At 45.2% G+C, this 24,804-nt stretch overlaps 2 protein-coding genes across 3 annotated transcripts; both read left to right on the top strand.

Moving 5' to 3' along the window:
• Positions 1-167: 167 nt before the first annotated feature.
• ZUP1 (zinc finger containing ubiquitin peptidase 1) lies at positions 168-9,503 on the top strand. 2 transcript variants are annotated; one of them, XM_068162276.1, is made up of 9 exons: positions 168-497; positions 1,165-1,281; positions 2,110-2,219; positions 2,866-3,034; positions 4,657-4,845; positions 5,706-5,874; positions 6,536-6,687; positions 6,967-7,187; positions 9,033-9,503. In XM_068162276.1, the coding sequence occupies exons 1-9, from the start codon at positions 200-202 to the stop codon at positions 9,078-9,080; spliced, it is 1,473 nt and encodes a 490-aa protein (XP_068018377.1). In that variant the 5' UTR covers positions 168-199; the 3' UTR covers positions 9,081-9,503. The 2 variants fall into 2 exon arrangements, with proteins under 2 accessions (XP_068018377.1, XP_068018378.1); XM_068162277.1 differs by lacking the exon at positions 4,657-4,845.
• A 4,484-nt stretch (positions 9,504-13,987) lies between these two features.
• On the top strand, positions 13,988-23,037 carry LOC137453209 (amine sulfotransferase-like). Its single transcript, XM_068162275.1, has 7 exons — positions 13,988-14,044; positions 16,075-16,244; positions 17,926-18,134; positions 19,737-19,863; positions 20,415-20,509; positions 21,357-21,537; positions 22,265-23,037. Exons 2-7 carry the CDS (start codon positions 16,106-16,108, stop codon positions 22,384-22,386), a joined length of 873 nt encoding a protein of 290 aa, XP_068018376.1. The 5' UTR covers positions 13,988-14,044; positions 16,075-16,105; the 3' UTR covers positions 22,387-23,037.
• Positions 23,038-24,804: the final 1,767 nt, after the last annotated feature.

The following is a 24,804-nucleotide window of genomic DNA, read 5'->3' as shown; positions in this document are numbered from 1 at the left end:
GGCCGGGAGGGCGGGGCCTTTCCGTTCCCTGCGCGCGCAGGCCCGCGCGAGGAAGCGGCGAGTCCCAGCAGGCAGCGGGTGGAGCGCGGGGCGGGCTGTCACGTCACGTCGCGCGTGGCTGCTGCCGCGGGGCGGGCGTGTGACAGTTTCACTGCCCGGGGGAGGCTGGCGGCAGCGATCGGCAGCGATCGGCAGCGTGATGCTGCTCTGTGATGCCTGCGGGCAGGCGCTGTCCTCGGAGCCGGCCGCGCGGCGGAACGGACGGCGCGCACCCCTGGGCCGTTATCACTACTGCCCGCTTTGCAGCGCCGCCCCCCCGGGTTGTGACGAGCTCCGCCGGCACATCGAGATGGCCCACCCGGCGCCGCCGGACGGTCCCTGGTCAGAGCTCGACGAGGGGCTGCCCGAGTGCCCCTTCTGTGGGGAGTCATCGGGGCGGGAGCTTGAGGCGCACGTCAGGGCGCGGCACGGGCACCTGCTGGATGTACCGGTCGCAGGTAAGCGGCTGGGGCGGAGAGCCTGAGCTCCGCAGGGTTTGGGGCTGGCCCCGGGCGGGGGGCAGGTGGCAGCCCAGCGGCCCTTTGCCGGTGTGCCGGGAACTGAGCGCCCGACAGGGATCGCACAGTGTTGGCGGTGCCACTGGAGCGTCTCTGCCGCCACCGCCCCGGCGGGTGCGCCTGGAGAGCTCCGGGACTGCCCGTGGACGCGACCGAGGGGCAGCGGATGAGGGCGTTGGAGAGAAGTCAGGAAGGGACAGCGAATGAGGACAATGGGGAAGGCACTTGAAAGAATCTGCTCCGGAGCAGAACTAGAAACACTACGGCCACTGATGCTGTGTCAGGCACTGGGGAAATCTCAGGCTGGATTCAATGGCAGATGGAAACTGGATCCAGGAACTAAATACAGGACCACCCACATTGGAAGCAAAGGCAGAGCAGAGAATCTAAGAAGGAAAATATCACTTAAAATTGTCAGATATTTAGATACAGTCTTTTTAATGGTTCAGAGAGTGTTAGCCGTTCAGAATTTGCTGCCTTTTCCTGGGGAGTTTCAGTGCCAACACAAAGTTTGTTACTGTATGTCTGAGAGTCTATATGAGTTAGAGGAGCACTCCTCACAAAACTCAGGACTTGCAGTCATCAAGAAATGGCATTTCTCTTTCAGACACGGGCAATGGAGACCAGCTGTATGAATGTCCAATGTGCAGCCTTACCTGTACAAACATTCAGATTCTTCAAGAACATGTGGATTTACATTTAGAGGAACATAACGTTTCAGAAGGTACATGGAAGGATCTAGGCTTGCTAAAATCTAAACTAAGTACTTCCTTATTTAAAAAGAGAACTTGACACATACATAATGAAGTGAACATAGTCAATAGGAAGTCCTACCATTTGCACAAGTGCATGGTTGAACTACACATGCTAAAAAGTATTCTTGTTAAGTAAATGCACTGTGTCTTAGCCAGCACAAAAACCTGGAGAGCAAACAACGTTTAATGGACAACCATACTTTTTTCTATGTCTGTAGAGGTTTATTGAGTGGCACATTCCAGTGTGAGGAGATGAAAACTTCAGTATTTTTCTCAATTCTTTAAGTGCCTGTGCTGATTCATTATGTCATAGCAATAAAGGAATCAAAACAAAGTTTGTTAGCATAGCTGATAAAAATCCTAGAGATTCCCTATGCAGTTCTCTGATCCTAAATCTAGTTTTGCCACTTTGTCATGAGACTGCTGGCAGTGATCCTAGAAGCTAAGAAGTTTGTGGTATTTAAGGAAATGGGACTTCCAGCTACCAATTAGGTGACACATAGTAAATAAAATTTGCTTCTTAATAGTGAGGGTGCATGCATTATTTGCCAAGTAATTGCTCCTCTGACTGCATAACTGTCCAAGCCAAGAGTGCTGGTAGCCTGAATGCAGTCAGTCCTTTCTAGTGTTTGTTGCTAATAGCTCAAAATAATGTGGGGTACCTTTCCTAAAATTAATGCCTGGTTGTGTTTCTGTATGTCTGTTCAGAAAAGAATCTTACCAAATTAAATGGTCTCTCCAAGTGTTGTTGACCTCCTCATTAAGCCCTCTCTCTTTGAAATGTTCTTTCTGGGTAGGTGGGAACACGGAAGATCTAGAACTGGCTCAGCAGCTCCAGAGTGAAGAAGATAAGTGGCAGAGGTCAGAAGAGGAGAAGCAAGAACAGGAAGAATTTAAAAAGCTGCAGGTGCTGTAATATTTGTAACTGGTAAAATGTTGAACAGTTGAGCCATTAGAAGCAGAGTGTCTTGGAACTGGAGTGACTTGGAATGACCATACTAAGTCAGACAGGCCAGTGGTGCAGGAGTGGGTTCTCAGAACCCCCTGTTCTGGCATGGGTGCTGCCTTGAGCTTCTTGGCTTTACTGCTTTGAGTGGTGCTGGCTCAGGTTAGGGGTATCATAGCCCCCCAGGCCTGCCACCTCATGCTGTGCTCCACCCTGGTGTTGTGCCTTGTGTATATTCTCTGGAAGAGTGCCTGATGCCCTGAGCACCTTGGCTATCTTCTTCACCTTCTCCTGCTCCAGTGACCACTTCTTTGCTACATCCTGCTGCCCTACTGACAGGCCTGATAGCTCATTTCCAACTCTCACTATCTCCTGTGAGGTAGTGCCAACAGCTGGCTGCCCAAGAGGGATGTGCCTGCTCTTCCAGGACTGGCATTCCACACTCCTACTGAGCCATCAGCTCTAAAATCTCATACATTTGGACTTTTTATATCTCATATTTCAGCATTTTTCAAAGTTACTAATTGTCCATGTAGCTTCTCAAAATCACTGAATGTGAGCTAAAAAAGCAATGTTCTTTAATTCATGCACATTCCATCCCTAACAGAGACAATATGGCTTGGATAATTCTGGAGGCTACAAGCAGCAATTCCTAAAGAATATGGAAAAGGAAGTTAATAGAGGAAGGATGAAGCCTTTTGAGTATCACAAGATAAAAGCTGACATGCTGGAATGTTTGGCTTTTGGCATAGATGATGGAAAAACAAAGACCTCAGGTAAAAAATGCTGAAATTACATGCAGCTAAGACTATACTTCTTAGACCTAGGTTGTAGTGACCAAACCTGTCTTAAAGCATACCACTGTTCTGTTGTATGGAGTGACCAAACCTGGCTCAAAGCATACAACTGGCCAAGCTGTCAGCCCATGGCTTGGACAGCAGTACTATGAGCTGGGTTAGGAACTGGCTGGAGGCTGAGCCCAGAGCGTGGTGGTGAGTGGTGTCACATCCAGCTGGCGGCCAGTCAGTAGTGGAGTCCCCCAGGGATCAGTGCTGGGCCCTGTGCTCTTTAACATCTTTATTGATGATCTGGATGAGGGCATTGAGTCGATCATCAGTAAATTTGCTGATGACACCAAGCTGGGGACAGGAGTTGATCTGCTGGAGGGTAGAGAGGCTCTGCAGAGGGACCTCGACAGGCTGGACAGATGGGCAGAGTCCAAGGGCAGGAGATTGAACACATCCAAGTGCCAGGTTCTGCACATTGGCCACAACAACCCCATGCAGTGCTACAGGCTGGGGTCAGAGTGGCTGGAGAGCAGCCAGGCAGAGAGGGACCTGGTGGTGCTGGTTGATGGTAGGCTGAACATGAGTCTGCAGTGTGCCCAGGCGGCCAGGAGGGCCAATGGCATCCTGGCCTGCATCAGGAACAGTGTGGCCAGCAGGAGCAGGGAGGTCATTCTGCCCCTGTACAGTGCACTGGTTAGGCCACACCTCGAGTCCTGTGTCCAGTTCTGGGCCCCTCAGTTTAGGAAGGAGGTTGAGTTGCTGGAGGGTGTCCAGAGAAGGGCAACAAAGTTGGTGAGGGGCTTGGAACACAACCCTATGAGGAGAGACTGAGGGAGCTGGGGCTGCTTAGCCTGGAGAGGAGGAGACTCAGGGGTGACCTCATTGCTCTCTACAACTACCTGAAGGGGGGTTGTAAACAGGCAGAGGTTGGGCTCTTCTCCCAGGCAGCCAGCACCAGAACAAGAGGACACAGTCTCAGGCTGCACCAGGGGATGTTCAGGCTGGAGGTCAGGAGGAGGTTTTACATAGAGAGAGAGAGTGCCCGTTGGAATGGGCTGCCCGGGGAGGTGGTGGAGTCGCCATCACTGGAGGTGTTCAGGAGGAGACTTGACAGGGTGCTTGGTTGCATGGGTTAGTTGATTAGGTGGTGTTGGATGACAGGTTGGACGTGATGATCTTGAAGGTCTCTTCCAACCTGGTTTATTCTATTCTATTCTATTCTAACTATTCTGTGCAGTGGCACAGAAATGCTGTATTTGGTGACATTACTTTTCCTGTTTCTTTGTAGTAGTTCCTGTGCATCTCACAGCTTATAATGCACTCCAAGATGTTTAATTTAAAATACTCCTTGATATTTAATTTAAAATACTCCTTCTGTACCAGCAGTAAACAAAATTAGTTTAGGGATTACATACATTCCATCAAAATGAAATGGGTGCAGCATCCACTGGGTTTGTGATTTGGATTCTGGATGTAACGTAAGATCGCTTAAAAGTTCCAAAATAAATTATCTTAATCTATGTCTGTTCCAGGCTGGGGAGAAAAATGGGTTTCTGGCAAATTTTTGTAGTTCACTTTATCTATAAACTTTATATTTGGTCTCCTCTTAGGAATCATTGAAGCACTGTGCAAGTACTATCAGAATGAAAACAAAGACGTGAGGCGCGTCTGGCTGTCAGCAGGAGTAGATCATTTCCACTCGTCTTTGGGCGACAGAGGCTGGGGGTGTGGTTACAGGAACTTCCAAATGCTCCTTTCCTCACTCTTGCAAAACAGCCTCTATAGTGACTGCTTGAGAGGTATAAAACAACACACTGCCTGCTTGTTTCATCTACTTCAGAAGACAACCAACTGACTGATGTTTTACCTTCTCATTTACACAGCATGGCTGACTAGGTCACTGATCATAGAATCAATAAGGTTGGAAAAGACCTCAAAGACCATCAAGTCCAGCCTGTCACCCAACACCTCATGACTACTAGACCATGGCTTCAAGTGCCATGTCCAATCCCTTTTTGAACACCTCCAGGGATGGTGACTCCACCACCTCCCTGGGCAGCCCTATTAAATGCTTCTTACACCACTGCAACTTACTGTGGAAAGAATCAAAATGGTTTAGGTTGGATCTTAAAGATCATCTGGTTACAACCTTCCCACCATGGACAGAGTGACACCTTCCACTAGACCAGGTTGTTCAAAGCCTGATCCAGCATGATCTTGAACACCTCCAGGGAGAGGGGCATCCACAGCCTCCCTGGGCAACCAGTTCCAGTGTCTCACCACCCTTACTGTAAAGAATTTGTTTCTAATCTGCAGTCTAAATGTACCCTCCTCAAGTTTCAATCCATTCCCCTTAATCAACAAGCCCTTGTATAAAGTCCCTCCCTGGCTTTCTTGTAGGCCCCTTTCAGGTACTGGAAGGCCCCTATAAGATCTTCCTGGAGCATTCTCCAGGTTGAACAGCCCCAACTCTTGCTGCCTGAGGAAGTCAGAGGGATGAATGCTGGCAAGGCACGGTGTAGTTGGAATTTTACCTTTAGGGTTTTTTTTGGTGCATCTTTGTATCACCAACTGCTTTCTAGCAAAAGAAGCTGACTGATACTAACTAAAAGGCGGTTTCAGGAACTGGAACCACAATTCAAAAGCTTTTCCGTTCCAGGTGCCACACAAATTCCTAGTATACCAAAGATTCAGTCCATGATTGAAGATGCCTGGAAAGAAGGCTTTGATTCTCAGGGGGCATCTCACTTCAACAGCAGATTACGTGGCTCCAAAGCGTGGATAGGAGCGTGTGAAATTTATTCACTCTTAAGCAGCCTCAGGATAAAGTAAATATTGCTCTTTGTTCTTGTTAACTGCTCTACCTTTAAAGGCCAGAATTGCAAATGCCATGATGACAAGGCCACCTCTGTGGCTTTAAGTTTAACCGACCTAAAAAGAGGTCTGATTGAGCACAGAATAAAGCTGTGTAACTACTTATGCAACTGTACACATTGAATAACTGCTTAGATCATTGAGTCTTGGTGAAGAATTTTGCCATGTATGCATAAAATCAAACATTTTAAAACTTCATTTCTCTAGAAGTTTCTTCTCAGCTAGAATCTGAGTTTCAGCTATTCTCTTGCATAATTCTGAAGGCTGTTAATTGGATTCTCCAGTGTATGTGATCACAAAATATCCAAACATTTGAACTTTGGCAAGCTTCAGAGCTGCTTAGTAGACTGATCAGAGTGGAGTGTTTCTTTGTTTGAGAGTGAATCTGCCAGTTTGAGTCAGTGTATCTTGTATTACTTTGTAGTTTTGTCTGCCCAACTCTTTGTTTAAAAGAAAGGGGGAAAAGGTGGGGGTGGTGTCCCCAGCTGGTGCCTGGAATCGCTGTGTTTACAAAACATTGTTGATTTCAGGAGGAAAGGGCTGAAAGGTGAAAAGAGTTGTTTTCACAAACAGCCTGCTTGAAATATTACTGTTTTCACTCTAAATGTTCTGTAGGTGTCAAATCGTTGACTTCCACAAACCCACTGGCCCCGGGGGCACGCACCCTCGGCTACTGGAGTGGGTTTTGCGCTACTATTCTGCAGACAGTGAAGGTGGTGCAAAAGTTGTGTGTACATCCAAGCCACCTATCTACCTGCAGCATCAAGGTCAGTATTGCAGTATACTAGTTTCTTTCTGTTCTCTATCTGCTGCAGTTCAGAGCTGCATTCTACATTCCTTCATTTAATTGGAGGTATGGCACATGGTTTTCATTGAATGGAAGAGCTAGGAGTCACTGGGATCTCAACTTCTTGACACCTGCTCTTAAGACTGCCCTGTCAAATTTCAAATAATATCTTCCTTAATCTGAAAAGAAATATTAGTGGGCTGCAAGGAATGCAACTGATGTTGGTTTTAAAATGCTGAAATCCTGTTTTTGAAATTAGGTCACAGTCGAACTGTGATTGGAATAGAAGAGAAGAAGAATAAAACCTTATGTTTGCTGCTGTTTGACCCAGGATATTCTTCCCAAGAAATGCAGAAACTGCTAAAACAAAACAATGATGCTACCAGTCTCAAACTACTACGGAAGTTTGTGGGTAGCTTAAAAGAAAAGCAATACCAGATCGTGGCTGTAGATGGTGTGCTCTCATTGGAAGAGAAGGCTGTAAGTATTTCAGGAGACAGGTTTTTTTACAGAATCACAGGATCACCAAGGTTGGAAGAGACCTCAAAGATCATCAAGTCCAAGCTGTCACCACAGACCTCATGACTAAACCATGGCACCAAGTGCCACGTCCAATCCCCTCTTGAACACTCCAGGGATGGTGACTCCACCACCTCCCTGGGCAGCACATTCCAATGGCTAACAACTCTCTCTGGGAAGAACTTTCTCCTCACCTTGAGCCTAAACTTCCCCTGGTGCAGCTTAAGACTGTGTCCTCTTGTTCTGGTGCTGGTTGCTTGAGAGAAGAGACCAACTCCCTCCTGGCTACAACCACCCTTCAGGTAGTTGTAGAGAGCAATAAGGTCTCCCCTGAGCCTCCTCTTCTCCAGGCTAAGCAACCCCAGCTCCCTCGGCCTCTCCTCACAGGGCTGTGCTCAAGGCTCTCCCCAGCCTTGTTGCCCTTCTCTGGACACGCTCAAGTGTTTCGATGTCCTTCTTAAACTGAGGGGCCCAGAACTGGACACAGTACTCAAGGTGTGGCCTAACCAATGCAGAGCACAGGGCACAATGACTTCCCTGCTCCTGCTGGCCACATTGTTCTTGATGCAGGCCAGGACGCCATTGGCCTTCTTGGCCACCTAGGCACACTGCTGGCTCATGTTTTCTGAAGGAGCAAGCAATCAAACTAAAACCAGCAGAAGAGAATCCGCATCTCTTCTTTATTCCTCATCTGTATACATATATATATGGCTGCATGATGGGTTTTGTTCATCTCTTCACTTTTCTCATTCTTTTCTGCTCCTTTCTGGTCATTCTCTGTGCATTGAGCAAGCACAGGATATCAAGACCAAAGAAATACTGCATGCAGATGCATGCCAGTTTGATGTAACAGACAGCTTCTAAATCTTCAATGAAGTTTGCACTTGTTTGCATGTCTAGAGGAGCTTGGGGTTTTTTGGTTTGTTGGGGTTTGGTTTTTCTGGTTTCATTTTTCTTAAAATATTTTCTCCTAAATCACTTCCTGTGGGCATATAAGGTACTTAGAAAGCATTCATAGTCCAAAATAATCTTCAGGGATTGTTCTTGCAACTTTATAAAGCTATTTGGAAAGTTTTTCACAGAGAGAGTTGTTAGCCATTGGAATGTGCTGCCCAGGGAGGTGGTGGAGTCACCATCCCTGGAGGTGTTCAAGAGGGGATTGGATGTGGCACTTGGTGCCATGGTCTAGTAGTCATGAGGTCTGTGGTGATGATTGGACTTGATGATCTTTGAGGTCTTTTCCAACCTTGTTGATTTTATGATCCTTTGACAGCTGAAGAACAAGGCACACACATGCTGAGACCAAGCCATCTAATATCTCCTTAGCTTCAACACTAGTGCACAGAACTGGTGTATTCTTGCCTATGAAATTACTTAGAGCTTTGAATATTCAAAACACAGCTCTGTGAAAACCCTGTTTGAGCTGTGGGCATTTTTATCAATCCCATTGACATGTTTCACCTCAGACATTGTAGCTTTTTAAGACCTTAGATGTTGCCTTTATTTCTTTGGCTTTCTCATTCCTACACTAACAAGTTAATTCTGAGAACCTTTAAAATTCAGGACACAGTGAAAGAAGTGTGGGATGGGGTGGGAAGTTGTTTGGGGTTTTTTTAATCTCTTTTCAAAGATACTTTAAAATATCAGTTGTTTAGAATTATCTTGAAAGCTTCCATTTAACTAAAAGGAAATTAAACTCCTTTTACTCCTTAAGCTTACTAAACTGCTAATCTAGAAAATGCTCCTTGAAGTGATATTTTCTTTCATTAAACTCTTCTCTTTTTCCTTCTCCCCACCATTTTTCAGGCTCTCTGCCATGCTTCTCATGTCTTAACATCAGAGAGGATTCCTTGAATGATGCCTGTATTACCTCTTTCTGGAGTTTGCTGGATGCAAGACATTAAACTGTGACCCTAACTGAGCAATTTCTGGATTTAAACTGTACCTCCATAAATGCCTGGGGCTCTGGAGAAGCACACCACCTGGAGTTTTGATCTTCACTCTGCCCTCCTGATGAATCTGTAACTGAAGTATTACACTCCTTGTCTTCCTAGAAAGCTTGTTTTCTTAGTTGCTTAAATTACCCAGCAACAATTTGGCATCCCATAGCTAACTCTGCACTGTGGTTAACTGTCAGTGAACAGAGGCTAGAGGTGCTATGGAATTACTTTATTGGAGCCCCTGGTTGTGGTTTACCTTTGTAAATTTATGTATGCTGCCTCTCTGCCCCATGCTCTATTTCTTAACCAGATTTGTTCAATAAATGATTACACCTCAGCAGCTTCTCCTGTAACTGTTTCCAAAGTAGAGAGAGAGTTCAGTGATTTCAGGATACAGTCTGTTCCACCAGGTATTAGTTTATTACTGAACTGCTTTTCAGTTAGCTGGCTTCCCTGACTGTATGGCTTGGGTCAATGTTCTCCTTGGCTGTGAGGTCTAAGACAGCAGTGTCCACAGTGGGGTGCACTTTCTTCAAGGTCTTTACAAGACACCAGTGGATCCTGTCAATTACAGGGTAGCCTATACTTCAGTGCCCTCAGGCACTGGTGTCAGGGTTTCCCTTCATGTCACTAACTATAAACCCAGCATAATTCCACTGCTTGTGGCCTATGGCTTCAATAAATCTAAGCTACTCCTGCTAAGGAAGTTATGCTAAACAAATAGTATCTTAAATCACAGAGAGTGATCCTATTTAATACTAATTTGAGCTAAATGACTGGTATTCCTTAACACATGTTAAGCAAAGTCACTCATATTACACAAAGCAAAACAAGTTTCAATTCAATGTGCTTAGAATAGAATAGAATTAACCAGGTTGGAAAAGACCTTTGAGATCATCAAGTCCAACCTATCACCCAACACTACCTCACCAACTAAACCATGGCACCAAGTGCCTCATCCAGTCTCCTCTTAAACACCTCCAGTGATGGTGACTCCACCACCTCCCTGGGCAGCCCATTCCAATGGCCAATCACTCTTTCTGTGAAGAATTTCTAACATCCAGCCTAAACCTCCCCTGGTGCAGCTTGAGACTGTGTCCTCTTGTTCCGGTGCTGGTTGCCTGGGAGAAGAGACCATCCCCCACCTGGCTACAACCTTCCTTCAGGTAGTTGTAGACAGTTGTAGACAGCTTCTAATAAATCACTCAGTTCTAATATTCTCAAGTGAAAAATTTTAATCCCTAACAACCACATAATGACCTTCAGGAATGCTTAGCACTTGTAGCTACAGCAGCCTGGTGACATGTCATATGTGACAGGCAGGATATAGCATGAGTCCATGCAGCACTTCTGCCTTCATGTTTTAGAGCTCACCTGCTCTGTGACAGACAGCTGAGCAGGTGCCTCATTTGCTAAGTCCTTGACTGAATTTTGACAAAGACTGATGATCAGTCTTTTGGGCCTTGTTACTATTATGGTGTCTAATGTATGACATAAATGACATAATGCATAAGTAAAAGGTTTTACCCTTCCTATTGACTCTATGGAGTCACAGAGACCCAGACAGACTGTCACATGGCTTTCATCAACCATACACAACTTCTAGTAATCACATAAAATCACATGGGAAGAGAAAAAAAATCAGAGGGATCAGGAATAAAGCTCAGTTCTTCAGCACTCTTGCCCTGTCATGGAGGCTGGCGATACAATGCTCGTCAGATGACCGCTGAGGTCACAGCTGGTTTCTTGTGCTACCACAGTGTACCAAAACACAATGTTTTTCACCTGAATAGATGAATCCCAAGACTTTATTACCTTTTTTACCTTTAAACATGTACTTTGACTTAGATAATCTGAAAGCAAAGGTAGCTGTTAAGAGATGTGTTCATGTCATACTTATCGCCTCTAAACAGAGAGGTGCAATAGTTTTTTTTTCCTTTCAAGAGACTGTGCTGGCTCAGAATGCTTTGTGGTTAGTATTTTCTGTAGAAGGAAAGCCATGGAAATAAAGGCTGAGAGTCTGTGGAAGAGGTTTATTTTGAATTGCATGCACCATCACCTTATCTGTTTGCTATTCTATTGCTATTCTGTGCACTGCACTGGTTAGGCCACACCTTGAGTCCTGTGTCCAGTTCTGGGCCTCTCAGTTTAGGAAAGATGTTGAGTTGCTGGAAGGTGTCCAGAGAAGGGCAACAAAGTTGGTGAGGGGTTTGGAGCACAGCCCTGTGAGGAGAGGCTGAGGGAGCTGGGGTTGCTTAGCCTGGAGAAGAAGAGGCTCAGGGGAGATCTTATTGCTCTCTACAACTACCTGAGGACACTGAGGACACAGAGGACACAGTCTCAAGCCGCACCAGGGGATGTTCAGGCTGGACGTTAGGAAGAAATTCTTCCCAGAAAGAGTGATTTGCCATTGGAATGTGCTGCCCAGGGAAGTGGTGGAGTCACCATCACTGGAGGTGTTTAGGAGGAGACTTGATGGAGTGCTTGCTGCCATGGTTTCGTTGATTAGATGATGTTGGATGTGGGGTTGGACACAATGATCTCGAAGGTCTCTTCCAACCTGGTCTATTCTATTCTATTCTATTCTATTCTATTCCTATTCTATCCTATCCTATCCTATCCTATCCTATCCTATCCTATCCTATCCTATCCTATCCTATCCTATCCTATCCTATCCTATCCTATCCTATCCACTTGCTTTACCATTTAGCTTCAGGAAAGGAAACACCAGATCGTGGCTAGACTTTGTCAGAGAGTTTTAGGCCTAATTCAGAGGTGACCTTACCGTCCTGTCACTGGTTTTGTCACATTTCTAAAGCCAGGCATTTTGCAACACTTAATGCTTGTACTTTTTAACATTCCTTTCACTTTCCTCTTACCCTAGTAGGTCTGAATGTTTTAAATTGCAGAAAGGAACCACCTTTACTGTAGTTTTTAAAAAGCTGTTTTCCAGTTGTTGGTTGCTTCCATGGGCACATTGCTATCAGGTTCTTCATGCATAATTAAGCACACTCTTCTGAGTGAACTATGCCCAGTATATACAGAAATGTACTGGTGCAAGGTACCAGAGGAAACTGAGACAAATCTTAGATCCTAATAACACTTGGTCTATTCAAACCACACAGTAAACAATACATTTCCTTTCCCAGACTCCCTCTGAACTTTGTGCAATTGCACCTACAATATATGTTAGGCATTTGAATCCCAAGGTTAATTATTAATATTACAATGGACTGTTTAAACTGGCAAAGACAACACATGTGAAATCTGTGTTCACTGAACTGCAGCTAGAGTGTCACTCAGTGTCACTGACAAGCAGGGGAGAATCCTAACTTTAGGATGCTGATGTTTTACAATATCCTTAGGATTCACATCCTATCCCCACTCACTACCTGGCCAAAGGCCAAAGGACTTTACACACTCTTTCTAGTCACTTAAAAATATCACTTCTTTGCCCTAGCTCATGCAATGCTGGCTCTCCAGCTAGCTCACAAAACCTAATGTGGGACCCTAGCTGTTACTCTTTGGATTCTTCAGAGCAATGTACCAGGGGCTGAAACATCTGGTGGAGCACATCTCCATCTAGTTTTGGGATCAACAGCTGTTGTCTCTCACTGTTACTAAACACTGCTATTAAACTGCAGTTACAAAATACTGCAGATATGCCAAATCAGAGCAGAAAGCAAAGCAGAACAGGCTTAATCTTTCACCATAAGGGCTGCTTCTGTGGTGGAAAAAAAAGCCCTCAGCTCTACTCCCCTTTCTAGATCACTGACATGCTGACCAACCTGACTGATCAGTTATGCAAGTTTGGGGCCTACCTGGGGAACTGATCCACGTTAAAAAGCAATCGTATGCAAATCACAGCACAGAAGTAGAAAACAAAATGTTCTTTGTGCTGCTGTTGGACTGCAGGTTTCAGGGAGAGATGTCTCAGGCATTATTTTATTGCAGTTGTAAAGTACCTCACAGAAAGACATAGCATAAACACACACACACACAATTAACCCAAATAGCTCAAATCAGGCTCATGTCTGAGGCTAGGATGGATGAGATAGATCAATGACTTTCATGGAGTGGAGTAGAACAGAACAGAACAGGACAGGATAGGATAGGATAGGATAGGATAGGATAGGATAGGATAGGATAGGATAGGATAGGATAGGATAGGATAGGGTAGGGTAGGGTAGGATAGGATAGGATAGGATAGGATAGGATAGGATAGGATAGGATAGGATAGGATAGGATAGACCAGACCAGGTTGGAAGAGACCTTTGAGATCATCAAGTCCAACCTATCACCCAACACTACCTAATCAACTAAACCATGGCACCAAGCAACCCATCCAGTCTCTTCCTAGACACCTCCAGTGATGGTGACTCCACCACCTCCCTGGGCAGCGCCAGTCAGGACTCAGTGGGACTACTACTTGAAGATAAACCAAATTTGGGCAAAATTTCAGTGGAAGCTAAGAAAAGGGGGGAAAAAAAGCAAAAAAACAATCAAAATCCAGTAAAGGGCAAAACATTTTCTTCACTTCTCCTCTCCAATCTCCCTCAGTAATGCTGTTGAGAGAAAAAGGAGGCACAGAAATCAAAATGAGTATTCTAGTAATGTCAAAAACCTCTTAGTAATGTCAAAAATCTCTTAGTAATGTCAAAAATCTTTCTGGATGGCTTTCACTTTTTTTGTGAGTTGTATCAGGCCTCTAATCTCTGCGTTGAAGATAAGCAAATATTGAAAGCCAGCCAACCAGCGCAATGTCCACGGCTTCATATCTCAGTTGAAAAGGAAACGTCAGGGCTCAGCTGCGCTCATTCACAGAGCTGGGCGAGAGGTAGGACACAGCCCTGCAGCACTGAGTGGAGAGCAGAGAGGGTGAGTATGCCTGAACTTATCAGAACAGTAGATCTGGGAGTTCAATGATGTTCTATTACCCTCTCAGTGAGATAATCATATGTGTACACAGACCTCCTCTGTAGACCATTTTGCCACATACTGCCCGAACGAGTTGCAGGCAACTAGGGGCTAGAGCTGGTCCATGCCTGAGAGGAGGACAGCTGTTCAAAGCAGGGCTATCTCAGGGCTGGTGTGGAATGTGGGGTCTCACATGGGCTTTTCTCTATCACTCTACAAAGAAATTGGATTAGCAGATTAAGCAAGCAGAGTAAAAGTGTGAGGTCACTGCGGGTTACAGACATTAACCTGCCAGACACCTCTGCGTCTGCATTTGGAGACAGATTTTTGAGGCATGCTCCTGAGATGCATAGCTGGCTGGTGTGGGCACACCTGAATGTTGGCTTTCCAGGAAACAGGGCAAGGCACGCACTCCATGGCATTTTTTTTTTCACAGTACATTCACACACCTGTAAGGAACAAGCAGTGCCATAACCTTTGTCCCAAGGTGATATAAAAATTCATGGCTTTGACAGAACAAGATCAAAAAGGGTTTTTTATTCTGTGCATTGCATGTGTCACCTTCCTGTTTCCCACAAATTCCTTGCTCTTTCTCCTGTATCAGTACCATTTTTCACTCATTGTGCCCCATTCCCTGCCCTGCCAGCCAGCCTGAGTAGCCCCAGGTGCTTTCCAAGGGTATGTCCTGGGCTGCATGGGTCCAAGAGCAATGACCCTGACAAAGGCACTGGGGTGCAGAAGGGCTGCGCAGGGCTTGGTGGGGAGCAAGTGCCTTGTGTAGGGAGTTCAGGGGCAGGGGTCATTAGATAAACACAGGCACTGGTGATTTCCTGACAGGGAAGGAAAGGTGATATCCTGACAGGGAAGGAAAGGTGATATCCTGAGAGTGAAGTTATTGTGGCAGCACAACAGTGAAGTAATGGCAAATGCAACAGTCCAAGAGGGCACGGAATGGTCACAGTGCAAGGGGAATACAGAGGACAGAAACCTAAGCAAAATTCCAGATAGGAAATTCTCTCCCTCCAGATTAATTTTAACCCACAGAAGACAAGGCTGGTGAAATCCAAGTCTGGAAGTGAACTTGACTCTGCAATTTCTGCTGAGATTTCTGCATTTTTTAATGGTATTAATTAGCATAGCAGGGAGGGAAACATCACCATGTTAAGCTCTTTGATATCCATGGATGTATTGTTCAGCAGAAGAGACACAGACCACAACTGTCAAACCCAGATGCTCCATTTGGCTCAGGCACAGCAACACAAGCCAGGCTCTCTCTTTTCAGTCTCTTTCTTACTCTTCCAGTTTTCTTACTCTTCCTGTAGCCCTCCCAAACATTTGCTCTTCCCTAGTGACCACAACAACGATGACCAATGTCTTTCTCTCATGAAACCAGTAGGTGTGTTTCAGAAAGTAACAAACATTCCTGTTTACTCATCCCAGTTCGCAGAAATTATGCTTATTATGGGAGAAGCATTAGTAAGGAGACAGAGAATAAGTAGAAGGGAGAAGAAACTGTGTTAAGACAATCTCAACACAGTTTCAGCCACCAAATGCAGGGTGAGAGCTTGGTGGTTAAGTCAGCTTTGATCAAGAGCTGCTGCCATCCCAAGGAAAACTCTATAGTCACTCCGATCCTAGAGGAATCTTGACAATTGATTTTTGCACTGGTTGCATTCAGCTGGATGAGTTTTTACATGCACACATTCTTGTGTGTGAGCAAAGGGTGTTGCTGTCCTTTCTTTGTTGGTTTGTTTTGCTTTGTTTGGTTTTTTTTCATTAGAAGCTTACCCTGAGTCAGGTTCTTGTGCAAATCTGAAAGCTGCCTTTCAGTGCTTTGCTTTCAGAATTCTGCTGAAATGCATTTTGGTAACATTTGGCAGCACCTGACTCTCTCTTTGAATTACTCATTTGTTTGTCTCTGTGTGGGTTTGTTTGTCTCTCTGAGATGAGAACCAAAGAGAAAGATACAGTATTCTATTTTCTTATTACAGGCTGTTCACCTCTAAGGACAACAGACTGAAAATGGAGCCATCCAAAGACTATCTCTTCAAATACAAAGGGTTTTATTTTGGTGCAAATACTACACTTGAGTATGTATCTACTTTGGAGGATTTTGAAATCAATGACAGTGATATATTTCTAGCTACTTACCCCAAATCAGGTAAGAATGGACTTGTTTCTAAAGATGGGGGGTAGAAATTCGTCTTTATTCAGCCATCCAACTGCAGAAGTATTGAGGGGTTTTAGCATTCCCTTTAGCCCTGTTTTAATCTTGCCTCAAAGTAGAAGCAGTGCAGCATTAGGTACTACCCTGTGCAGCCATCTCCTGAATAGCCAGATGCAAGGTTCTAGCTCTTGTCCAACCAAACCAACCTACCTCATTCTTGGACTTGGTCTTGTAGGTGCAAGCTACATGCAAATCAAGTGACCTCTGGGCCTCACAAAGCACAGACATAGTTTCAGCAGGGCTGGGTGTGCGAGTGCTGGAGATGATTGCAGGATACCTGGAATGATTTGTGGGCTTGCATGGAGGGTGGTTTAGGGGTTGTTACATCCTGATTATAACCAAGCAGGAGATCAGAGTAAATATGAATCAGTGATATACACCTCCTTCCAAGGATAAAGAAGTACTGAGTAGTGATGAAGGAGCAATACAGGACACTGGTGTGATGAATGCTCCATGCCTACTTCTGAAGCAAATGCAAATGAGCAACCATCTGTCTTCACTGGCAACTCACATGAAATCTGAAGCCTTGACATGCCCAGGTTCACTTAATGCTCTACTGCATTGCTTTAGTTATTAGTAATTAATGACTTGATCATGCACTAAGCAGTGATTTGTGATAAAATCCTTGCTGTCTCTGTTACCAGTCTGCACCTCTGTTATGTGTTTGTGCTCTTGAGAACCTTTGCTTTTCTTCAGCAGCCTTCAAGAGGCAGCCTTTGGATAATAGAACTATTGATTTATTACCACATGTCCCATTCCTAGGGTCAATGATCATCTTACTAAGGCTCACTATTCCCTCAGGTATTCAGTGAAATACTTGAGGCAGAAAGACATTCTCAACGAAACCCAGAAGGAGTAGAAGGGAGCACCAGGTGTGGTTGTGGTGAAGGTAGGCTGAGGAGAGGACAGGGAATCCAGGTGGTGCTAATTCTTTGTCTAGCAGCACTGGACTGAGCTGTCCAACTGAGGCAGAGAGGAAGGATGAGAAAGCATTTAAAGGGTAACTGTCTACAACTACCTGAGGGGAGGTTGTAGCCAGGTGGGGGTTGGTCTCTTCTCCCAGGCAAGCAGCACCAGAACAAGAGGACACAATCTCAAGCTGTGCCAGGGGAAGTTTAGGCTTGCGGTGAGGAGAAAGTTCTTCACAGAGAGAGTTGTTAGCCATTGGAATGTGCTGCCCAGGGAGGTGGTGGAGTCACCATCAGTGGAAGTGTTTAGGAAGAGACTGGATGGGGTGCTTGGTGCCATGGTGTTGTTGATTAGATAGTGTTGGATGATAGGTTGGACTCGATGATCTCAAAGGTCTTTTCCAACCTGTTTAATTCCCTTCCCTTCCCTTCCCTTCCCTTCCCTTCCCTTCCCTTCCCTTCCCTTCCCTTCCCTTCCCTTCCCTTCCCTTCCCTTCCCTTCCCTTCCCTTCCCTTCCCTTCCCTTCCCTTCCCTTCCCTTCCCTTCCCTTCCCTTCCCTTCCCTTCCCTCCCCTCCCCTCCCCTCCCCTCCCCTCCCCTATGGCAGTGAGATGAGCACACCTTTGGAACTAGGAGCTTTTTGTTAAAAATAAAAAATAGAGTAACAAAACTCAAGCAAGGTGTCAATAAAAAGGTTTTCTTCTCAGGAACTGTGTGGACTCAGAACATCTTGAGTTTAATAATGTATGAAGGCCACCGTAATGGAACAGAAAACATAGACAACATGATCAGAATCCCATGGCTGGAATACAATCTAATCAATCAGAATTATGCAGAGCTTCCTTTGCCTCGTGTTCTTACCACCCACCTGCCTTACTACTTAGTTCCAAGAGACCTGAGAAACAAAAGAGCATCTGTAAGTGACAATATTTTCACAATTTCCTTAAAACAAAATCATGCTAATTTGTCTCAGTGAATTGGTTCAAATTCTACCCTTCTCCAGCTCCCCATGTCTCACTACAGGTATCGACTGCTTTGTATGTTTGGGGAGAAAGGGACCTCCTAAAGCCCATTTCCTCTGTCTCCTTTTGTCAAAGCTTTCATCCTCAACATATTTAGGGAGAGGAGTGGTGCATCTCAGGGGGATCTGCCAGGGTCAAAGGCTTTCACAGATTTTCCCCTTGTGCAAATGACAGGTCCCAAAAAAGCTGTAAGTCTGAAGACAAGTCCCCCACACTAAGTAGGATAAGACTGTAGTTGGTGAAGGTGGAATATGAGAACTGCTTCTTGCTGCCCATTGCTTGGAGTTTCTGAGTAGGACTCTCCATCATGAATTGTGCCATAGCTCAGGGCCTAGCTCCCACAGAAAACACTTCCTTGGAGACAGGTGTAACCAGCCTGCTGCACTAAGGGTCACTGACAGAACACAGACATATGGGACGCCTGAAGATGTGTATGGGATGTGTACTTCCAACAGCACAGAGATGGTTGCCATAGCCTCCTTAGAGCAACCTGTTACTGAGCTCCCTGGCAAAGCATCTCCCACTTCTGTTAGTCTTTCTTATGGTGGTCCCAATGGCTTCTGCCCTTACCAACCTTGTTCCTGATACAGAACTTCCCAAGACTGAATGGAGAGCTGTGGCTACAGAGGCAACATCCTAGTGCTGCTTGTATCGTCTTCTACAGACAGAGGGGTAAAGGGAAACAGCAATGTGCTCACCATTTTCTTCACAGTACCAGCAAAGTTTGGAAGGGAAAGTTCATGTGCAGAAGATTTGAAATTCAGGGGATGCCCAGCAAAGAATGAGAACCTTGCCCACAAATCACACACAGCACACATGCCAGAGGCCATGGAATTTGTTGTTTCATAGTTTCATAGTTTCATTCAGGGTTGGAAGGGACCACAAGGATCATCTAGTTCCAACCCCCCTGCCATGGGCAGGGACACCGCACACTAGATCAGGCTGGACAGAGCCTCATCCAGCCTGCTCTTAAACACCCCCAGGGACGGGGCCTCGACCACCTCCTTAAGAAAACCACCACCTTAAGAAAACCACTGCTTGTGGGAGGGGTCTTTTCCACTTCTGCCTGAGTATGTCACTTAGGTTGGTTGTATTTTCTGTCACACCACACAGTAACTTTTTCTGTGATTTCAGGCCAGATGTCTTTGGGTTTTTCTGGAACACACTTAGGAATTCTTAATTTATATACCTTGAACATAATGGGTTTGGTTTTGCTAAAGGTAATGAGATAATTTTGCACTATGAATGAACCAAAAGCCATCATCTTATCCAGTCAGAAAGGCAGTTCAAGAGCAAGATCCTTCACTGAAAGACTGCAGTTGCAGAAATGCCACTACCTACAAACAGATTGACAGCACTGCCCTGCCCAGAATTTACCTAATGTCTGTGTCATCTTCAGACTGCTTCTGTGCATTTTTAATGGGACATGGAGAGAAAAATGCAGCACAATGGAGCCCTTCAATGTCTCTGAGATTCCTCTCCTTGCTGTTTTGCAGGTTATTTATGTTACCAGGAACCCTAAGGATGTTATGGTTTCATACTACCACTTCTCCAAGTACATGAACACGCTAGAGGAAATACCAGATTTTAACCTTTTTATGGAGAGGTTTTTAGCTGGCAAAGGTAAGAGATCTCTTTCACTAAGGAGCCCATATCCTATTGCATGGCACTGGATTCATTTGAGATTAGTTCTCTCAAAAAATAGCAACTACCAGAGTCCTCAACTATGCTGTCACCTGAACTCAGAGCTGCAGAGGCTGCCTGAGCTTTCTGATGAAAGCTGGTGCAAAGCAAGTAGCATAGTCATGGCTTTGCTGCTCCCCAACAACATGCAAGCTGCTTCTTTTATCTGAACTGGATGCTAATTCAGAGCATAACCATTTTGACCCTTTCTGCACTGACCCTGCAAGCATGGGCACTGTACAGCAAAGCTAGAGAAGCAGTGTTTTGCTTCTACCAGTGTGAGTTCAGACTCCTAGAAGCAAAAGGGGATTTGTCACATTAGCTCAGGGAATTGTCACCGAGACTGTGAGCATGCACCCCCCCCCCCCCCCCCAAAAATCCTTCAAAAAACCTCAAAGACCAAACTGAGTGATAATTTCATTGCTTTACTTCTGGCTACTAACAGGATTTATCTTTCTCTCTGTTTCCTTTTAATCACTTCCCATGCTAAGTTCTTGGCAGTGCTTGGATAGATCACGTTTCAGGCTGGTACAATCATGCAGAGGATTTCAATATACTCTTCCTGACCTATGAAGAGATGAAAAAGGTGAGGTCAATTAGTATCACTGTATTAAAGATATGCTCTTTCTATCCTGAGTGCATTTTCAGACAGCTCTTTGTAATTACCTTTTATATTGGAAAGGGCTTAATCTGTTATGGAGTAGATTCAAACTGAGACTCCTGAGAGGATGAAGTTCTTTCTCTTATTGGTCCAAGGTCTTATCAATTACTAGACAATTATTAGGTAAAACACATTCCAATAGGAGAGAAATTCTCTTCACTGTCATTCCCAAACCCTCTCCTCTCTGGAATAGCACAGAACAAGTCTTTTGCCAGTATCTTCAACAGGTGTGTAGTGCTTGTAATGACAGTGGCACTGCAGGAAAGAAGTGCTCAAGAAGTAGGCTTTCAAGTACTTGAGGAGCTCTCACAATGCTGACCAGAAGTTTCCTGCTTGGTGGCTGCCCACCCTTGTGTGTGACTTCTCAGTTCTCTGTGGGGCCAAGCCCTGGAGCACCTCAGTTGCAGCACTGCTTCCTCAGCCTTCAGAGCCTGGGATTGCTCAAACTGAGTTCCTTGCTAGGACAATAAGGCTGAAAAAACCCCAATGGATCAAGGGCCTTCACAGGTGATAGGCACAACTCCAGGGGTGACTTTGCCAGGGCATGTAACATGAGGTGCAGGCTGAGTTTGCAGCCTGGGGAGAACACTGAATGCCCCTTCTCCAAGAGCACACTGCTGCAGTGAGGTAGTGCCACTGCTCTCCAGCATTCAACTGATGCAGGCAAGAGTATGCTCAAGTTCAAGTGGTCAGTTTTGCACCCAAATACAGGACCTTTATTACCCTGCATTCCTCTACTGCATGCAAGACTCCTCAAATAACATTTTTGCAGGATCTCAGAAGTGCTGTGCTGAAGATCTGCAAGTTCCTAGGCAAGAAGCTGAGCGAAGAGGAAGTGGACAGTGTTGTGAGACAGGCCACATTTGATAACATGAAAAAAGATCCCAGGGCAAACTATGAGAACCTGCCAGACGAGTTTGTAACCAGAGACAAGGGCACTTTTCTCCGCAAAGGTAAAGTGGAAGCAGTCCTCTGCATCAGCTACTTAGTGCCATGCTTCTTGGTGTGAGACAAAGCCAGGCTTTCTCATCTCAGCTGCAATGCTCCATCTTCAGAGGCAGAGTTCAAGTTAGTGGCAAATTAAATTTGCAAGGGCGGTTTTATTGCTGTGGTATCAGTGATTTTATCACATTTGCCTAAAGGTGAGCTGTTAACAGACCTGCCAGGCACAGGAAAGGACTCAAGAATCGCACAAGTCAGGGGCAAGAGAATCCTTTTGTTTACTGCTTCCTACTTTTCAAGCAAGAGGCACCTTAATTGTGTGAGCAGAGACGTTGACCACCTGCTCTCCAAGTCCATACAAGGCATTACTGAGCTCCTGGGCATTGCTCAAGTGTCCTAATGCTCAGGATGAAACATCCAAGGAGGTCTGGGAGAAAAATAAGAGGTGTTGCTTTTAACTAATTTCCTCCTAAACCTGAAAGGAACCAGTAAAACACCAGAACCAAGGAGCTGTGTAACTACAGGAAGTGTCAGGATTATAAACCTATGCTGTGTTTTATTCTCAGCACCTAGATTTGGAAGCATGGCCTCAAAAGAGCACACAGAGCCTCACCTGGCAGGCCAGTGGCCAGGAGATGCTGAGTTAGCCAGGAGTTGCTTCTCAAGACTAGCACTCACTGTTTGCAGCAGGCTTCTCACATTCTGCTTCTCACCTCCCTTTGCTGCCTCTTTCCTCAGGCACTATTGGAGACTGGAAAAACAACATGACAGTGGCACAGAATGAAAGGTTCGATCAAGTTCTTATGGAGAAAATTAAGGCCCTGCCCATCAATTTCATCTGGGATATAAATGACTTGTAGGTGGGGTCTGAGTTTTGTAACCCTTTGTAATGGATGGATGCATCTGAAGTCATGGTGGAGTCGCCATCAGTGGAGGTGTTTAGGAGGAGACTTGACAGGGTGCTTGGGTGCATGGTTTAGTTGATCTGGTGATGTTGGATGATAGGTTGGACACGATGATCTTGAAGGTCTCTTCCAACCTGGTCTGGTCTATTCTATTCTATTCTATTCTATTCTATTCTATTCTATTCTATTCTATTTCTATGAGAAGAAAATACATCCATCTACAGCTGTTACAGAAATAATTACAACACTGACACAAACTGTGGAATCTATTAAATTGCACCAGCTTCTTGTTTGTAATTTTACAAGGCGTTTTAATTCACTTCCTCAGTAAACTGACTTCTTCAGGTTTGCCTTTTTCATGCATTGTCTTTGATAGCAACAGAGTTGTGGACAACCAAGTGAGGACAGATGAGTGTTGCTAAAAACTTCCTGCAAATTGTTTGACTTGTACATTTCACGAGGCTTCTTTTGGCAGAACCTTCAATGTCCAGACTGGAAGTAAGACTGACCAGCTGCGGGGTGGTTATGCTTTGATACATTTGTGTTCCTGTTTCCTTGGTGAACACCAAAACTCAACAGTTTGTTATTAAAGCAGCCTTGATGTTACCTTCTCTGGTGTTGTCCATTGACCGAAATGCTTCATGGTGCTGTCTGTTACAGTTCTCAAAGAGAGTTTGCTGCTTGAAATACTGAGAAACACCACAAGCCATAGCCATAGTGGTTCCTCCTATATTCACTGACTCACTAGCATGGTATAACTTGTCCACAATTCAATCCCATGCAGCAGCTTGCCCATGAGCTTCCCCTGGGAAGGTAAATATGGAGACACAGCTCAAGGCTTTGTCAGCAAGTCACAAAAATATTTGCAGCTTCAACAGCTCCACTCCTGACATGCATTTGCTCTACAACTTATTCATCTTTGTAGACAGTAATGCCTTTTACATTGCTTACAAAGGCAGGTCCAACTCCTGTCTATTTCTCAACTCTGCCCATTGGAACTACTCACAAACTAAAGCTGGAGTTCCTCTCCTTTCCAGGTACACACTGTTGAGTCTCTGATACAGCTCCAGGAATTAATTCCCCTTTGATAACCTCTTGTCTCTTTCAGCACAGTCTCAGTCAGGAGTTACAAGATCCACCCCTTATATGACTTACATACAAGCTGCATCCTCTAATCTCTGACTCTGAACTTCCTACATGGGGGTCAGTGACCTTTTCCACCTGTACTTGTTTACCCTGGTCCCAGGAAAGGTAAAAAAAGTTCAGAGTCAGAAGTCTAACACAGACCTTTTGCTGAGCTAGCCTCAAGTACAAACAGAACTTGTGATTAGAAGCAGAACCTTGGTCTTTAGCCCTTTTTTCCAATGACAAGAAGCCTCACCATGATAATAAATGCTACCTAAACCTCACACTGCACTGCGTGCCACAGCCCAACAGTATCAACTCACTCTAGCAGTTCCAGCTTTCACCAGCACACAGTGCAGAGTGTAAAAACTGAGCTCATGGCAATAAATGCTTGAAGCTGAAAAGCCTCTCCCATCTACCTTCTTCTCTGAGCCAAGCTGCATGGCACTGAAGGGTTAATTCATTTATTTATTAAGGCAGCATTTCAGGCCCTGCCAGATTCTGCAACCCAAGACAAAGCACTCACATGCCATTCCTTCTCTCAGGTTCTAGGGTATCAGCACCTGGGACCCAGCCACATTCCACTGTTCTGGCCTAACAAGCTTTGAATTTATTGCCGTGACCACACAGGTGAAAAACTGAACCTGATGCTTAGAAGTTTCCTACCAGAAAGCCTGGAGCTAATTCTCCCCACACCACAGGCAATGTCCTTCAAGCTCCCCATTTTCCACCAGAAAAACAGAGAAGCCAAGAAGAAAGGCATAGAACACAGGCAAACAACAAAGCCAAAAGACACACCTCAATGTTTTGTTGGCTTTAAAGCAGATCACAATGCAATCCTAACTTAGATGCAACATCTTAGGCTTTGCAGAATGCCCATACTGTACTCCTACAGCACCTTGATGTGGTGGTGGGCACCTAGCTCCACGTTTTAATAGAGTTCAGACACCAACTATTCACTAAAGATCAGTGTGATCTGATCTAGCTCTGGTCATAGTGCAGTGTTGCAACTCCCTCCCTACGTGCATGTCCACGTACGTGTTGGACTCGGGGAGTTACAAGCCCGATGCAAAAGCAAAGGTTGTCAGCACCATAATTCTGAATTGCTAAAATCCCCTCAAAGTTCACTGATGGAATTTTATTAGCTTAATAATTAGACTTCAATCTAATCTGAAGTTCCTAAGTAAACTGTCAGTGTCTCACCTAAGCTTTTCCCCACGGAACAGCACCCCCCTCGCTCAGCTCGCT

This window comes from Melanerpes formicivorus, unplaced genomic scaffold, assembly GCF_026170545.1.
Source record: "Melanerpes formicivorus ecotype bairdi unplaced genomic scaffold, bMelFor1.0.p_v2 SCAF_63, whole genome shotgun sequence".
NCBI classification, from domain to species: domain Eukaryota; kingdom Metazoa; phylum Chordata; class Aves; order Piciformes; family Picidae; genus Melanerpes; species Melanerpes formicivorus.
This window is presented reverse-complemented; position numbering and strand designations above follow the sequence as displayed.

What these genes read in the sequence shown, in the direction of transcription:
- ZUP1 (XM_068162276.1), top strand. Translation starts at nt 200, where the DNA reads ATGCTGCTCTGTGATGCCTGCGGGCAGGCGCTGTCCTCGGAGCCGGCC. An exon ending in GCTGGATGTACCGGTCGCAG is followed by an intron (nt 498 to 1,164) that starts GTAAGCGGCTGG and finishes TTTCTCTTTCAG; the next exon opens with ACACGGGCAATGGAGACCAG. An exon ending in CTATAGTGACTGCTTGAGAG is followed by an intron (nt 4,846 to 5,705) that starts GTATAAAACAAC and finishes TTTCCGTTCCAG; the next exon opens with GTGCCACACAAATTCCTAGT.
- LOC137453209 (XM_068162275.1), top strand. Translation starts at nt 16,106, where the DNA reads ATGGAGCCATCCAAAGACTATCTCTTCAAATACAAAGGGTTTTATTTT. An exon ending in AGCTACTTACCCCAAATCAG is followed by an intron (nt 16,245 to 17,925) that starts GTAAGAATGGAC and finishes TTTTCTTCTCAG; the next exon opens with GAACTGTGTGGACTCAGAAC. An exon ending in GAGGTTTTTAGCTGGCAAAG is followed by an intron (nt 19,864 to 20,414) that starts GTAAGAGATCTC and finishes TCCCATGCTAAG; the next exon opens with TTCTTGGCAGTGCTTGGATA.